At 40.8% G+C, this 17,797-nt stretch overlaps 1 protein-coding gene and 1 long non-coding RNA gene across 2 annotated transcripts; one reads left to right on the top strand and one right to left on the bottom strand.

Annotated features, from left to right (window-relative positions):
* Positions 1-61: 61 nt before the first annotated feature.
* Positions 62-12,709, bottom strand: LOC309698639. The gene is made up of 4 exons (XR_014274141.1): positions 12,528-12,709; positions 8,629-8,670; positions 2,546-2,692; positions 62-146 (listed from the first exon to the last, which is right to left on the bottom strand). It is a non-coding gene; the product is annotated as an uncharacterized lncRNA (long non-coding RNA).
* Positions 12,710-13,041: 332 nt separating this feature from the next.
* Positions 13,042-17,502, top strand: LOC309698638 (1-acylglycerol-3-phosphate O-acyltransferase ABHD5-like). Its single transcript, XM_082521215.1, has 7 exons — positions 13,042-13,173; positions 13,993-14,075; positions 14,186-14,597; positions 14,824-14,975; positions 15,896-16,007; positions 16,103-16,283; positions 16,480-17,502. Exons 1-7 carry the CDS (start codon positions 13,130-13,132, stop codon positions 16,591-16,593), a joined length of 1,098 nt encoding a protein of 365 aa, XP_082377341.1. The 5' UTR covers positions 13,042-13,129; the 3' UTR covers positions 16,594-17,502.
* The last annotated feature ends 295 nt before the right edge of the window (positions 17,503-17,797 follow it).

The raw sequence follows: 17,797 nt of genomic DNA, 5'->3' as shown, positions 1-17,797 counted from the left end.
CTCCCCCCCAGGCCACCTCGCCCTCTCCTCTGCTCTCAGCACGCTTTAACCCGTTCCACTTCGGCCCTCGCGCTCGCTCTTTCTATCAGCACCGACTGTCGTTCACCTGGCAGCAGATGCCACGCTCCATGGCCTCTTTGTTTCTCCTATAAATTCCACAAGGCTTCACGTTAAGCTTACGTTATGGTTTGCCGATGTTTATCAGCAAACACAAGAAGACCAGACGGTTAAGGTTGGGTTAAGTTTACCATTACACGAAACAATGCACAGAATATGATCACAAATCAAGGAATAGATTTTAAGTCTATTCTACTGCAAAAAAGAGGCAGTGTAACTGTAACCCTTTGCACAGGTCACACAAACACCATAAACCTGAAGATTTTCAAGATACTATATCCAATGCAGATGCATGTAAAGGCACCAATGTCCTTTAATTTGCCACTTTTCCGGTACAGCGTCTGCTGATGATGTCTGATTGCTCCAATTTTTGCAGCGCTGATACTAGTACAGTGTACTGACAGCTAATGAGCAGCCGTCCTGTCTCCTGCACACTCTACCCAGGCAATACCCTCACCTAAACCAAACTAAGTATTCTCGGCATTTCTCTGCATCCACAAAAGCACAACTTCACACAATGTGCTAATCTGACTTTCTGACTCTTTGGTTTGTGTGTCAAAACAATTCTAGTCGCACAGACCAGCAGTGCTATTTAATACAACATGAAATTTATCCTCTAAGTTATGGTCACCATCAGTGTCCAGATCCAGAACATCTGGAACTCAAAATACTCAAAAGCCAACACACCAAGATCAGAATCTTGAACACCAATTGTGAAATCTGTGTTGCTCTATGATGCAGAATTAATAAGATACCGATGTTGATCAACAGCTGGCTGAGGAAAGTTTTAAAGGTCTACTGGCTCAACAAGATCTGCAATTACGACCTGTGGGGAAAAAAGTGAAGCAAGTACCTGTAGAGGGAGAGATGGGAAGAAGATGATGAAGATGGACAGGAAGAAACCAACCAACAACATCACCACCGGACAAGCCCTGATGTGGAAGCTCCAAGGGAGGAGAAAAAGAGGAAGGCCAAAGAATGCAATGCATCGCAACAAGACCTTCGAAAGAATACAAGAAATTGATACACACCTGACATCAGATTAAGACTATAACTCAAAACTGAACACCTTGGAGGATCCCTTGTTGATGGCCTACATCCCAGGAGGAATGCTGGGCATAAGTAAACTGATTGGTTTACTTATGTCAAAGTGCCGAGTACGGTACGACAAAAGTACAACTTTAGTGTGTAACATTACTCTAAAAAAATAACAAGGCACTTTGTGAAGTCTCCAAGTGGCATCCTAACTAGTTAACCTTTATACAGTAAGAAGCTCTGAGAAGAAAGCACACCACGGCCTCCCATCATTACCCACTGAAGTGAAGCGGAGACTCTGCTATGCCTCGGCGTTTTGTAGTCTCTGTTGTTGTGCTAGCTGTTACATTTGGTGCAGAATCACCTGCGTCAGATTTACCTGATTTACATGCCCACGCCTCACCAGCAGCACAGAACCAAGACTCCTTTTTATGTAGGCCTGCCACAACATCCCCAGTTATAACTCCCCGGTGTTTGAGCTGCTGTTTTATGATATTCACTTCATCTTAACCAACTTGACTCGTCTTCATGAATGCATTTCATTTTATAGTACTTTTGCATTAACATAACAGGTTTTGCTGTCTCTGTGACGACTTGCTCTTCTACCTGCTTTCTGAGTGGTGTTTGGAACTGCTATTCACACTTTTTATGCACATTAAAGTCTAAAAAGTTGGGGTTTTTTTTAAAATTGCATTTGCATTTGTATGCAGCTGTTATCAGCAACTGATGTTAAAAACTGCACATGTTCAGTCTGCGTCGCTTTGAACTGAGGCCCGCTGTGAAATGAAATAGGGACTGATCTATCTAATTTAATTTTTTTAAAACTGATGTCAGGAATTAATCCAACATTAGAAGGACTAATGTTTTCCTGAGATTCACCACCATTTAATTGGTGTGAGGGGTCAGGCTGCCTTAATTAGACCTTCTGTTATGGCTAAAATTAGTAGGAGAGTTTAAGTGTCTGATGACAGCCAAAACATTTGTGCTGAGGCTTTGACGCTCTGAAAAGAATAAAACTGTGGCATGAAACTCTGCATATATGTAAACATTATACATCATCACTGAACAGCCTTCATTAAAACTGGTAAAACTCCTTCATTTTTTTTATAAATAATGCCAAAACGAGTGGAACTGAAGAAAAAACACCACTGAGTGTACAATATATTCCCCCCACAAGCACATATACACAAGCACTAACCCATACACACACTAGAAGGCTTTCAGTTTCTAAATCAATCCCACATCCGTAGCTAATGCAGTGCTGGGCCCTCTTCAGGAAGCATTAGGCCTATTAGTCAAAGTGTGTACGCATTCCTGTGTGTGTGTGTGTGTGTGTGTGTGTGTGTGTGTGTGTGTGTGTGTGTGTGTGTGTGTGTGTGTGTACAAGCCGCACATTCAGCAGTAGCAGATCTCGGTGGATCCTGTGGGGTCAGCAGGTGCAACAGGGAATGAGGGACCATCTTGTTGTGTGTGCGTGTGCGCGTTCCCTCCCCTCGATATCCTCCGGGCTCTTTATCGCTCTAAAATTATCCTCCATTTACTGGAAGACAGTGGACGGACGGAGAGAGAGAGAGAGAAAGAGAGATGTGGACACTCTAGTTTGAATGTCTTCCTGCATCACTTATGGGCGCAGAATGAAGAGAATAACAGGCTAGCTGCTTTATCGAATAAACTTATTTCATAAGTGCAGATGAGTTAAGAAGCCAGACTGGAAGGGTGGTAATGCCACAGCTAACCGGGTGAGACATTTCAGCTTCACAGAATAACTCATTTGTCAGATCAGACACAGCAGGGAAGCATGAACCTACTGTAGCTACACTGAAACGTCGTAGCTGCTACAGCTAAGCATACTCCCCACGGAACAACTCTGGCTCTCTTTTCACCAACACGTTGCTAACCCCAGTGGGACTGTTACGATTGAATTGTTTTAAATACCTAAAAATGAGAGTGACAGTACACTCTGCAAAGTGACTTGTGTCGTTGTTCTTCCACTGTAACGCCACAGTGAACAGAAGGAGTGAATACTGAAGTGAAAAGACTGTCAGTAACAGAGATACCACCTTGACCTGCGTAACAAAGCGTGTATATTTGCACAGAATGATGACCGTGGATTTTGTTCCCTGGTCTGTTATTGCTTTAGGGAGGGATCTCCTCACAGTCAGTATGGACAGGAGGAATGATTACAGTGACCTGAAACTGTCACTGTGTATAGGCGTGTGAGCACTGTTAGACAGGCTTGAAAAATGTGAAACCATCCTTTAAGGAAGTGAAACTAAAACTAAGAAGACTTCTAAGTAACAAATTTAAAGGACATTTATTTGATGCTCTGCAAACAATAATCCTATAAACTAATCCTTAATAGTCTCACAAGCAAAAACCACCTATGACTTTTGCTAGTAAGACTAGTAAAAACTGTCTGTAGTAAATTTATCTTTATCTTATTTCTATTTGTTGTATCACTGTATATAACAACAGAATGATCAGAATTATACACACATACACACAAAACCTAAACTGTAAACCTCAGGTCGCACATAACCTGTAGTTTTAGGAGACATGTAATAAACTATATCTATATATCTTGTTTGTAAGTCTAAATTTACACAGACTGATCGTTTAACCTCAAACTGCTGCCGTTATACCAGTGTTAACTTTGTTGCCCAATAATTTTCATCATTTATTTTTCATCGTTTTTCTTCTTACAAATACAAGATGGAAGCTAAATAAAAACTATGATTAGGTGTATCGGTGCTTTCGTCATTAAATAAAAATGAGATGAAAAAATTCCTGAGAGATGAGATCCAGTCAGAACTGATTAAGTTGTGTAGAAAGGTGGATGATCCAATCAGAAGTAATCTTTTTGTGCAGTAAGGTTAGACACGCACGTTTAATTTGCCCCCCTGGCTTTTTTTGGTTTTTTGGTTGTTGGTTTTATTTTCTGAGGCGGTACGACGAGCTCCGTGTTTCTCATGAAAATGCAACGAATTGTGAAAGCTTGGGAGGAAGGGAAGAGCAGACGTACGGACACATTTCACACTTGATGTCAAAGAAAATAAGATGCACTGCAAACTGCGTGAAGCAACTCTCACCGGTAAAAACACGACGAGCCTTTACACTTTGTATTTTAACTGAACCCACTCCAGATTTAGTCTGTTATAAAAAACATATTAAACATTACATTTAAAAACAGTTTTACATTAAATTTTGCAAAACATGCCGTAGGGTTCATGAAACAAACACAAATGGAGCATAGAACATAATGCAGCATTCATGGGAGAGTGGGATGAAATTAAGATGATAAAACAAAAAATCAAAAGAATTGGGATTTTGTTTTTAAAAGAAAATATATAGATGCTAATAATCAACGTATGTGTGACGATGTTAGTGCAAAGTCTCGTTCAGATCAGCCCACCCATGAAGGAGGAGCTAGGGCACAGACAGACATATATACTGACGTATGCTGTGGTCGTTACAGTAAGATACTGGGCCTCGTCTCAAGCCCTCAGGTCATCCTGTCTGAAACCAGCTGCTTTAGCTGCGATCCACTCTACTTTAATCACCTCCATCTCTGTGCACACGCACACACACACACACACACACACACACACACATATGGCAAAAATAAAGAAAACAGTATAACAGGTGCCTTATAAACAAGCCATGGCCTGCAGTTGAGATGCCGTGCAATCTGTTGAAATAAAGGACCGACAGCCGCAGTATCTCAAAATAAAACTCATCTAAAGCGAGCTCCAGTTACGCTCGTGTGCAGCTAAATGTTGATTTATATAAGAAATAAAGCAGAAGAATAAACACATGCTTACTGCGAGGATCTTAATTAAAGTGTAACATAATCTGGTTATGTAGAAAACGTGTGTCTAGCCTGGGTGCTCTTTAGGGTTCACAGGAACTACAGCTACCTGCAGCAGGCCTCCCATTAACCCCAGTTCAGATGGTTTGGATGCTCTCGAAGGCTTCATGTTGAATTAATAGAAATTCTGAAAAATAAAATAAAATAAAATAAAATAGTGGTCTCTCTCGTAGGGATGCACGGATATATGCGCCTATAGCCCAGCACTGAGCTGAGTACAATTTTGATTGCGGTGCCCCGACCTTTTGAAAAATTCAAGGACAACATGTCTCTGCTGGACTGTTCCTAATGGAATGGGAAGCCGTTTCTGGAGAACCACACTGTTGTTGACTTTTTTAATTTTTTTCTTTTCGCTGTGAAGTTTTTGTAATTTGATTGAGGTGCTGTGAGAAATCTGAAAACTTCAGCAGATGAGACGTGCATGAAAATCAAACAGAAATCAGTGTCATCTGCCCCTGATTTAAAAATAAACATCAAAGTCTGTCTGTAAAAACCTGTGTCACTCCACTTGGAGGAGTCACTAAGCAAAGAGTAATCATGTTAGTCTGTGTTTTAGTGGAAACTTGCAGAGCCTGGTGATATGGCTGAATGCTGCTCTGAGGCAAATCCCAAACCAAATGCCTTTTTTTCCTGAGAAATACGATTTTTTAACAACAAAAATATCTTTCAAGAGCGCTAATTAGACTCAACGTCACAATCGAACACTCAAGATCCATCCTTATGTGCTTTCATCTTACATGCAGACCTCCATTTCCCCTTGTGACCCTCCATCAAGTGTCCTTGTACACCCTCTTCCTCTCTGTATTTGTCCCTGAGGGTTCTACCATCCTGAGCTGGATCAAGTCTCAGTAAAATCAATAGTATCCATGCATGCAGCTTTTGCATGACCACTTGAACATGCACAGACACTGGCGTTGCTTCACCTTCATATATATATATAATTAGAAAAGTCTCTACATGATTATTGTCATTATCCCCAGACAAATTAAAGTTTCTTTACATTATCTCATGATGGACACAGGTGTTAATATCAGGAACATCCATAGTAACCCCTGTGGTGGCTGACGGGGCCAGCACAGAGTTTTTTGATAGTCTGAGGATAGAAATGAGGATGGAAGACGGAGAGTGTCAGTGGAAAAGTGAGCGAGAGGAGAGGAAGAAGGAAACAAGTGCAGAAAGCGAGACAGTCAGACTGGCCATTATAAATCATATCCGCTGTTGGCGCCGGCCACGTATCCTAGCAACCAGACAGACCCTCCGCCTCTCCTCCATCCCCATCTCTTTCTTCTGCTAACAGCCTGGTCACTGTTATTACCCATACTGCACTGGGCTATGGCCCATAAACTCATGGCAGAGTTTGGTTTGTGCTTACAGTTTGCAGACTGATGTAAGGAGGGCTTGTACTGAGCAAAGCTGCACACAGTGCTCTCTCACTCTAACGCACACACAACATGTGACTGAAAATATTACGGTACCTTCAATCACTGTATGCTGTATGGTTTTATTCATTCATTGATTTGCAATATAATCCACAAAAGAGCACAAAACTATGGACAGGTTTAAGAAATAGATGAGAAATGACTCGTAACAAATTACATTAAGAAAAGCATACAATGTCACACACAAGCCTGTGTGGACAATAGCTATGCTGAACGTCAACTCTTTGGCTACATTTATATAAATACAATGTTGCTAACTCTGCCGTCTGTAAAACATGGAGGAGGCTCTGTCGTGGTTTTGGGGGCTACATTTGAACCAGTGGTGAAAATCAAAATTTATGGAATTATGAACACAGGAAAGTACAATCAGATCACTGATCCACCATGCAATGCAATGTGGTCGCATCTGATCAGCAACAGCTTCGTGTTTCTGCATAACAATAACCTCAAACACAAAGCCACTGCAGTAAAAGCATACCTGGAAAAACACACAACAGTCATGGATTTTTTCCCCAGAGCTCATACCTCAACATTTTTGAAGTGGTGTGGGATCATCCTGACATAGAACGGAGCAAAACGCACCCAACATCCAAACAAGAGCTTTGAATGTCCTTCAAGAAGCCTGGAGAACTATTCCTGAAGACGACTTAAAGAAATACGAGTAAGCTTGCTTAAAAGAGTTCAGGCTGTGTTAAAGAATAAAGGCGATCCATAACAAATACTTCAAGCTCATCAGAATTGTGCCTTAGATGTTGTATTTCCATGTATGTTTACATATATTTATATGAACTACTGAAATTTCTAAGCACTATATAAAGAAATGGTGGGTGGCTTGAGAGTTTTGCAAAGGTCTGTAATTAATAAATCAACATTTAAATTATCCTGCAATAAAAAAAAGCTGTAAAAGAGCAGAATAGTGCTCCTTTTGTATGTAACCTGGTAGTGTATCTTACTGGGACATAATTTAGCCTTTGTGCTCTTTTGTGTGAAAATTCAATAGCCTTTCTAACAGGAAACGATGCCACACATGTAAAGATGGACTTTAACCTGACACGTCATTAAGTCAACTGCAACTGAACAAAAATAATAATCAGAATTGTTCCTTTTATGTTGCTTTTAAAGATTTTTTCACACGTGTCTCAGCACTAAATATTTTACAGTAGTTAGCAACGCTTTGGTGTTTCTCCTGTTTTTGTACATTCTATTTTGGGACAATAGCGCACCTCTACAGCACAGGCTTCTTTATGCTTTAAGTACTCTGTTTTGGGGAAGTACACTTAATTGTATGCCCTTTCCAGTATAAACACATAACATACTCAAAACCTGCTTAGCATTACAATGTCGTATTGATTGGGGACTCCTGTGGTTACTTGACATCTAAATGCAGTGTTTTGGGATTTTTTAGCAGTATTTTTGTCAGGTAATTTAAATAATGGGTGGAAACTGGAGGAATTTTTTTGCTAAACCTTAACATACAGAATAAAACCTGACTTAAAGACGCATCTAAATATCAGTGTAAAGATCTCTGGGAAACTGTCTAAATCTGATGCATCCACTCTGATGTCACAATAAAGCCGCACACCTGCAGCGATTTTACACTGAATTGTAAAGGTTTTGCCATATTTTCTGAAATTTCCTCTTGATTGTCCCAGGACTGGTGAGACTGAACAGACTCTTTGTTTAAGTCAGTCTGGTGCCAGACCACGGGTTACTGATTTTGATCCTCAGATAAAACAAAAGGCTCGAGCTAGCATGACTAGCACTTGGCTGTGATGCTCGACGAGCAGGCCGGCTCTCTGCTGCAGCTTTATGCAGTCTCCTCACTAAAAGCTTCACCCAGTTACTGGTCTCCAGACAGTTACGGGCTTACCTCTTCTCTTTGGGCTTGGCTACTGCCTCATTGTCTACTGGCTTATGAAATTCTGAGTACTCAGCAGAGTGAACGGACAGTAACACACAGGGAGAATGAGTGTGCGCATCTATGGGAGCAAAGGAAATGAAGCACTCAGGAACCACTCAGTCAACCCATAGTCTGAGAGCAATCACAAGTGGGTGGTATGAGAGGAAAATTGTGTTTGAGGAATGAAGGACAAAGTTGCCAGAGAGTGTGTGTCTAACTGTGCATGTGTGTGTGCTCGGACGTATGTGTGTGTAAAGGAAGTACGCCACCTTGTGGACCAGGATTGACAGGAACCTCCTGCTATTGTCCATCTGTGAGAGAGAAAATCAAAGCACAGGTAGTCAAATGTTGGTTCTTCCTTATATAATGTACTGTATTTAACATGGGCAATTTGCTGGTGGGGGATCAGGGGTGGGTTTCCATTCTTTGGTCTACATATCTTTGCCTCAGGCTGCTTAAACAACAGCTAAACCTAAACTAAAATTACTTTAGCACTGCAATGCTATACTGCAAACAAGGCTAAAATAAGAATTCAGCTTGCACCGAAAATAAAGACAATACTGTCTGGGGACCAAATACACTTCGATCCATGAGAGAAAAGAAATGAAAACAATCCAGAGCAGAGGACAGCAGTCGACCAGCAAACCAAACTGTTTTCTTACTCTGACACGTAGGAAAATACTGTAACGACCAACTTATTTATTCATTTTACTGGTGATGGCATGTTGCACTGTTGCATTTTAAGATGTATGTTAAATGTTGAAGTGGTATGCGTGGACAAATGGCGCTACAGTAAATAAAGATTTGACATGTTAAAATAGCATTTAGCCCTTTTCATTGTGCTTGACTGTGTGTACGAAAGGCCAGTCACACAGGCATAGAGACCACTCCATGACCGTGTGGCAACTGCTGCCTGTGAGGGAAAAATCTCCATTTTTCAACTGGTTGGTGACTGGTTCCTGGAGGTTGCTGGCTGTTGTTAAAACTGCACTCACAGGCCTAGAGACCAGTCAGTGACCCTCCTGGCAGCCATTGTCGGTAGATGAAATCAGACACAAAGAAGGTGTTGCACCAAAAAAACCTTTTGGAATTGCTTTGGTCACTAGCAGATTGATGGAGTTACCTGTAGGTTGCATGTTTGTATGTGAACACTCACAAACTACTCTTGGAGCTGTAGTGAAACTATGAAAACGGGAAACAGAGATCGTTTGCTTTCAAAGTAAAAGTTGTGCCTTTTGAAAAGTGTTGGGTGCTGAGCTGAGGCACAACTTTTACTTGAAAGGTAAACCTTTTCAGTCTCGTTTGCACTTTTCACAGCTTGACTAAAGCTCGGAAAGTAGTTTGCAAGTTTTTGCAGAGAAGTTGGCGTCTTCCATGTAAACTACAGGTAACTGTGGTAACCTTACAGTGACCAAAGCATTTACAAGGAGGTTTTAGGTGCAGCACCCTTTTTGCAAGTGATTTCACACAGTGACACCCACCTACCTCCAGGAACCATTCACCAATGTTTTAGGGAATCTACAGTTTTTCTCTAGTGACCAGTGGCTATGTAACGTCTGATATAGTGGATAACTCTTGAGCTACGTCGACATGACATTCTGCGTGAAAACTGAGATACCTGAACTATTTTCATTTTTAAAAACTGGTTTTGTATCATTCAGTATTAATGGTGCCCTCGCACATGTGCAAGTTACCCATGCCATGTGCACCAATGCTGCTTCCAAACCATCATGTTGATATCTGTTTGATCATTTTTTTAATCTCTTTTTTTTAAGGTATTCTAGTCTTAACCTTCATTTATGACTGTATTCACAAATTGTGCTTTAGAGGTGTTCCTGAGCCTTTGCAGTGATTTCACATGTAGAATAATGGTGCTACCTGAGGGGCTGAAGATAACAGTCATTCAGTATGCATTTTATGGCTTATCTTTTGCTTGCATGGACCACTCCTGAATCCTTGAATGATATAATGTACTGTAAATAATTAAATCCTTTGTCATTTTACATCCAGAAACTTTGCACTTTAAATACATGCCCACACATGCTTTCACAGAGTGTTGTCCCTCAGTTATCTTTACACGTGAAAGAGTCAGCCTGCCTAGGACACTCTTTTTAAAACCAATTATGTTACTGACTTGCTTCTAATCAAGCTAATTAGTTGAGATGGTATCACACATATATTTCAGTCTTTTTGTTGTCCCTTTAGAACTTTTTACTTACATTTTACTCAACATCGGATAACATTTTGCTGAATTCATTAGCAGACTGTTACTCGATGAGGCTTTGCAAAACACACAAATAACCTTTAAATGTGCAGCTAGAACACACTAACTGCGGGATAATTTCTTGAAGGACACTCATGAGCTTTTCAAGGCTAGCACGCCTATAAATCTATAACGCCCTCCCTTTAAGAATTAATGAGAATCACAGTAAGAGTAGAAAAGATAGTGAAGGGACTATTCCTGCAAAAACATAATCATACTTTACAGTCACATCCTTGAAGATAATGAACTTTTCATGTAATCTGCCTTATCTTAAATTATACTAAGAAAAAAGGATTAGAAAAAAGTTCGATAGGGATCCAACGTGACTGATTTTCTCTGTCCATTTTATCCTGCATGTAAGCTTGAAAGGGGAAAGAATATCCTTGGGTTTGTCACTACAATACCTAAAAAACAGATGTATTTAAATTTTATATACAGACAAAAAAGGCCTCTGGCTAAAAGGGGGCCTGCTGTTTGATGTAATTTAAATAAACTACTTTTTACAGGATTACTTTTGTCATAGTAGCGATAATGCAGATAATAGTTTAATATTTAAAACAGGCTTTAAACAGTTGTTTCTAGAATTTTTTTACAACCTAATATAATATTATATAATATTATAATATTATGCAAGTGGCATTAGTATAAACTTTTAAGGGAACAATACATATTTTTGGAAATGTATGTAATTAAGGTAAACAGTTCAAACACTCTTGTGCAGGCATCTCATTATTTGCAACTTATGCTAATTAGCATGCTAATTAGCATGCCAAAGCTAGCTCTAACAAAATCCGAGTGTCGCTGGCAATTCTTTAAAAACGTTTCTTCCTTGGATTAAGCGTTTTATAGCCTTCATTAGTTCGGTTGTATTAAACTATATGAGATGCTGTGCGAAAGAAGCACATTAACAATATAAGTTACACAATAGTGATGGGACTTCCGGCTCTTTTTACAGATCCGGCTCTTTCGGTTCGGCTCACTAAAAAGAGCCGGCTCTTTCGGCTCCGAACCGGCTCTTCAGGTTGTTTTGTTGCTTTAATTAATTTATTATTAACAATAATATAAAATTATGCACAAAAGGAATTACTAACGTAAAAAAAGTGGTTTTATTTATATATGTTTATATATAAATATATGCGGTGGCCCCTAGAGACAAAACACGTACAAACTCCAAAACACATTTCTAGCATGAACTGAACTTCCAAAGCAGAGCTACTAGATCACTTAAATTACACAATTGAAAGAATGTGTGTATTGTTTGTGTATTTATACACAGGCACTCATATATATTCAAATAATTTAAAAAAAAGTTCATTTACCTGTTACTACCACACACCAAATCTGGTCGTTGGTACTTGCTGGCTTGTGTAGCCACCAGATAACAAAGGCTCAACACTGCGCCCAGCATCCTGGAGCACTTCTGTTGTCTTTTGTACGTGTTTTGAGTTTTTATGTGCTTCTGAGTTTTTACGTGCTTCGGAGTTTGTACGTGTTTTTACGTGTTTTGGAGTTTTTACGTGTTTTGGAGTTTTTACGTGTTTTGGAGTTTGTACATGCTTCAGAGTTCCTACGTGATTTGAAGTTTGTATGTGCTTTGTCTCTAGGGGCCACCGTAAATATACTTTTATTTATTCACTCCACATAAAATGTAATAAATAAATCACATAATACAAAAATTAACTATTCACATTTCAAGTTTTAACTATTTAAATTTTCAGCTTTTTTCTTTTACAAATTTAAAGTGAAAACAACACAAAACACTGCAAACCACAACACAATTAAATATAAATTATAATATGAAAACAAAAAGAACATGCATATTCTCTGTCATATGGGCCTGCATGAATAAACTTTCTGAATCCTTTATCATCTGCAACCGAAAATAGTTGTGGATGATTACTATACCTTTCTAATGTTGTTGTCCCTGCCTCTCTTTCTCTCTCTCTGGCTCTGTTCCTGTGCTACTGAGTGTAACTACCGCCCCTCCCCCCTCTGCCCAGCGTAAAGCACAAGGCTCGCTTGCAGAGTGCAGCGGAAAAAAAGTGCGAGAGAGAGGCTGAGAGAAAGAAAAAAAAAAAACAAAACACGTGACGGCTCGCGATAAGGAGCCGGCTCGCGTCGTTCACGTCAAAGAACCGGCTCTAAGAGCCATTTCGTTCGCGAACGACCCATCACTATTACACAAAGCCAAGAAGGTGACGTAGCCAACCTGAGTACAGAGGTTAAAATCATGATGTTACCTTCAATACAGTTGGAAAAAACAAATACGAAGCGCTGAAAATGCCAACTCCAAAGAATTAAATAACCCCAAGAATTAAATGAGCGGAGGGATAGCTGAACTCTAACTTATTATGAAATGTACAGCATTCTAATTAAGCAGCATGTCGTTATTATGTTAGGCAGCTATTTTTATTTTCCGTCCGAATGTACTTGAACGCAGCACCACAGACCGTAGTTTTTCAACAGGTTCGTAAGCTCGGGAGGAGACCCTCACTGCAGGCTACACAATGCGAAGGATGGCGGAGGAGCTACAACCTGCCAAGGAGCAGAGGTGAGTTGTTTTCGTTTCTTTCTTTCTTCCTTTCTTCTTCACGTTGGACATGCTAGTTGTTTTTGTCGTTTTGTTTCTTCTCAGCGTGAATGCTGTTCATTTGTGTGACAACAAACACAACTTTGTTCTCTTCGTGTGAACCCGCATTAGTGTATTCACAGGTAGATTAAAAAAAATAGATCCACCCACACTAAACCTATAGGAAAACGGTGTCGTGTAAATATACAGGCCACCCGCTTGCTGGCAAACGTCCAAAGTGAAAAGTTTTCGAGCCCGAATCTTCCTGTTAATTCTGGCTGCTGTGTGAGTGACTTCCTATACAAAACTTTATTGTAGAAAAAATACTTTAAATCTTAGGGTGACCAAACGTTTTGCACTTGTTGAGTTGTAAAACCCTATATGACTTATTTTTTTATTTCACCATTCATTAACCGCACAGAGAAGGCATCGTTAAATATGTCAAAGTTTTCTTTAAGCAAACAGTATTATTAAAGTTCTTCATGACTCGGCCAAGTGTCCTCTGTTTTTGAAATCAAAATATGGTCACCCTATCTTATCGGCGTCTGCCTTTGTCCTCCAAATGTTAAAATCGTGCTGATTTACAGTGCATTTGACCATAAGTGACCCAAAATACACAGAACAAAGACATGTTTGGGCTTCTTTCTGGACATTGATTGCATGTTGTTGTCAAGTACTGCATACCAGCAGCACTGATTACAAAAATATCATATAGCCAAAGGTCAGTTTATTGTTGGGTTTGCACGTGCTTTATGTGTCTTTCATGCATGTTTTTGTGTATCCTTTCTGTCTGAGTCACAGTTCCTGGATATCAAGTTGGCTTCCCTCCTGGTGTCCCACCTCTCCTTCTCAACTAAAAGATGCCGAGGAAAAAATCCTCAAGAGTGAGTGTGTCTGATGTAGCTGTTTCCGATCTGTAGTTTATGTGTTTCATAAAGTCAGAGTTAAAACAGTTTCTCTATCCCTGCCCTATAATCTTTTCTGTCTGCCGCAGCTGTGAAGCGGCCTTTCTCCAGGCAGCATGTTCGGATATCGAGTGGCAACTACCTGTGGACCTTAGCTTTCTCCACGCAGCAGCAGCAGTCAGCAGCCCCGTGTGTCCCACAGCCCCCAACCCCGCCCACCACTCCTTTGGTTCTGCTGCACGGCTTCGGAGGTGGTGTCGCCCTCTGGGCTCTTAACCTGGATTCTCTCTCCAGCAGTGGACCGGTCTACGCTCTAGACCTGCTGGGCTTTGGCAGGAGCAGCCGTCCCCAGTTCAGCACCGACCCCAGGGAGGCCGAGGATCAGTTTGTGGCATCCCTGGAGGAGTGGAGGGAGAAGGTGGGGCTTCAGGAGATGGTGCTGCTGGGACACAACCTCGGAGGATACCTGTCTGCAGCCTACACGCTGAAATACCCACACAGGTGCTTTGTGTCTGTGTGAGAGTGTGTGTGAGAGGACACAGTTCCAGGTGGTTTTCTAGTTTAGCCATCTCTTTTTTTTTTTTTTTTCTTTTTTTTTTTTTGCACCACTTGCCAAATAAACTACAAGCCCATATATAAAAAAAGAAGTAAATGTGTGGAGTTTTAATTGAATTTCTACATTTTAGTTTGTACATTTGATCAGGTAACTGCATGTGTGTGTATGCAGGGTAAAGCATCTGCTGCTGGTGGAGCCGTGGGGATTCCCAGCACGCCCAGAGAACCCCAACCACAACTCCATCCCAATGTGGATCAGAGCAATTGGCGCCGTCATGAGCCCCTTCAACCCTCTGGCCGGTCTCAGACTGGCTGGACCTCTAGGTTAGCACACACAAACACACATTGAACACACACTGAACAAACACATATTTGTTTCTCTTACGCATCTGTGTATTTTGAATGTTTTCAACTTCTAAGTGACAAATTATTATCAGCAGCGATGGGGTTTGGCTTAAAATGTCCCAGTTATCTAAACCATGCCATACCACTGTTCTTGCATCATTTCAAAATTAATCCCCCAGGAAAGAAAATAATTCCTATAAAAACGATACGCTTTTAAAAAAATACAGTAAGTATTTTAAATACTTCCATCCACCATGCACTTCCATCTTTATGCTTACATAAGCTCAGGTCTATTGGTAGAAGGCTACGGAGGTATTGCCAGATGTTCATTTTGCTAGCAGTGTTTTCCAATTCTCGCAAGGAATTCTGAGACGGTTCCAGGCCAGATGAGATGTATAGTCTTAACTTTCGAGTTCTGGGTCTATCCCAGTGTCTTCTGGCTGGGAACGACCCGAAAAAAAGGAATTTGCACAGGAGGCATCGTAATTTAAATACACATATACCTTCTTTTACAAGAAGCCCCACCCACCTGCTGTTATATATTGGTAAATATTCTGTCTGTGTGGGGCAGCCAATCAGAAGATAGCTGGGCTAAAGAGAGAGGATGGATGAACTCTGATCAAAATGACATAAATATAGATTACTTTGAACTGTGAATAATGCAGTAATTACTCTGGAAAAGTCAAAGAGCAAAAAATATGAGGATAAAATTGGCAGTAACGCCACCTTAAATGCCTTTAATTAATTCTATGGCAACACCCCCCCCCCCACCCCCCCACCCCAGCTTCTTCTGAGTCGGGGGAGCACCAAACATCAAACGTCTGCTTGAGGTGCCATTGTTCTATTCAAAGGTCTGAACTGTAACTAAATCTCCTTCTTTTCTTGTGCGTCTCTTTTAGGCCCGATGCTCGTCCAGACCATCAGGTCAGACTTCAAGCAGAAATACTCCTCTGTGTTCAGTGACTACACTGTGTGTGACTACATCTATCATCTGAATGCCCAGACTCCGAGGTGACGAACATTTTAAACCATCCGTGCACAAATATGTCCATTCTCAGAAGATCTTAGGAGCTTGTGCATTTTTCTTTTCTATTTTTTCATTTCAGTGGCGAGACAGCCTTTAAGAACATGACCGTTCCCTACGGCTGGGCTAAGAGGCCCATGCTAGACAGGATCGGCCAGATCCAGGTTGAAATTCCTATTTCTTTCATTTATGGATCCCGGTCCAGTATTGACAGCCACTCTGGATATGCATTCAAGAAAACCAGGCCAGATGTGGAAATCCGAGTAGGTTCTCTATTTTACATTTTGCACCTTTAACTTTGTCAGTACAAGGTTCAAAATACATTTTAAGCAAGATTTTAAGCATTTTTTTGTGCCTAAATCTGCCTGAATGTATGTCAAGTTACTTTTATTTGCCTTGTGGAACGGTGGCACCTTTATCTCAAAACTATTTCGCATCCACTGTGTGTGCGCTTGTCAGGTGATCAGAGGAGCGGGCCATTATGTTTTCGCAGACCAGCCTGAGGACTTCAACCAGACGGTGCTTCAGATTCTCGCCAGGACGGAGGAGAAAGGGGAAGGAACAGAGCAGTGAGAAAACACACAGGAGAGCCAGAGAAGTGTTATACTGTAAGACTCTTCATCAGTGCTGGATTGAGGATTCCTCATTATCTGTCTAATACTCCATGAGGCCCGGCGTCTGAAGTCAGACGGTGCCACAGGTTTATTTATCCTGCCTCAAGCACATACAACAATTTTGTAAATAATTGTGAAATGCAGCCAGTGTTGCATTTGTTGCTAAATGTTTTTGAGATTGTGGGAAGAGGAGCTGGGTCTAACATTTTTCCTAGAACTTGTTGGGAAACTCTTATCAAAAAAATGAAGAAATGTCATCTCAAGGGAATTAGTTGTTTTCTGTATGGATCTAGACAAAGTAAACAGACTGTTCCTTTTCTGACCCCTCACCCGCTCTGTGAGAGATATGAGGGAGAAGTAAGTGAGGCAAAGGGCTGGATGGGATTTTTAGGAAACCTTTTCACTTCTAAGAAGAGCCGCTGTGACTGTGTGGGAAGTGACCAGCAGGTGGCAGCACAGTAACAGCGTGCGTGCATCAGCGCCTCTCTGTTTTGCACACTCGTGCCAGCGAATCCCACACAAAGTAACCTCACATGCATATTGAGTTGAGCGACCTACTCAGGAGACCTGGACAGTGATGCTCTAAGAGCAGTACGTCGCTCGGCTTGCTGCTAAGTCACAACTGCAGTGACAGAATAGGGTCAGAGATGAGTGCTGGACTAAAAATAGGACTTCTGTTCAAAGACCCATCAGCATGAAGGAAACATGTTACTGTGAGACATTAAATTTGTGAATGTGTGAGTGTGCAAAAATACTATTATCTGTCCTTTTGTTTGCTCTTTTTCCGGTCGTATTGTACACTCCATTTAAATCCATTTTTAACCCTGTTTATTGTATAACTCAGTAAATTGGAGAAATTCAAGCTTCATCTTCTTTTGTAATTTTCTGCATCAAAATACACACTACACAATTCAAAACACACACATCAGCCGCAACATTAAAACCACTGACAGGCGCAGTGAACAGCACTGATTATTTCAATTTGCCTGGAAACCTTAGGTCCTGGCATATATTTGGATGTTACATGCACAACCTGCCAAAACACTGCTACAGACCCAGCTATGGCAAAGAGATATTCTCCCCAGCAGGAAAATACACCCTGCTGCACCTTAAGAAGTATTCAGGAAATGCACTGAGAAACAGCACAAAGTAAAATAAAATTG

Source organism: Aulonocara stuartgranti (genome assembly GCF_965226115.1).
Source record: "Aulonocara stuartgranti genome assembly, chromosome: 22".
Lineage (NCBI taxonomy): Eukaryota > Metazoa > Chordata > Actinopteri > Cichliformes > Cichlidae > Aulonocara > Aulonocara stuartgranti.
The sequence above is the reverse complement of the archived record's forward strand: the minus strand, read 5'-3'. Positions and strand labels throughout refer to the sequence as shown.

Bases quoted from the DNA above. Each gene is read 5' to 3' on its own strand.
- LOC309698638 (XM_082521215.1), top strand. From the start codon at position 13,130: ATGCGAAGGATGGCGGAGGAGCTACAACCTGCCAAGGAGCAGAG. The intron at 14,976-15,895 runs GTTAGCACACAC...CGTCTCTTTTAG, and splicing joins CAGACTGGCTGGACCTCTAG to GCCCGATGCTCGTCCAGACC. The intron at 16,008-16,102 runs GTGACGAACATT...TTTTCATTTCAG, and splicing joins CTGAATGCCCAGACTCCGAG to TGGCGAGACAGCCTTTAAGA.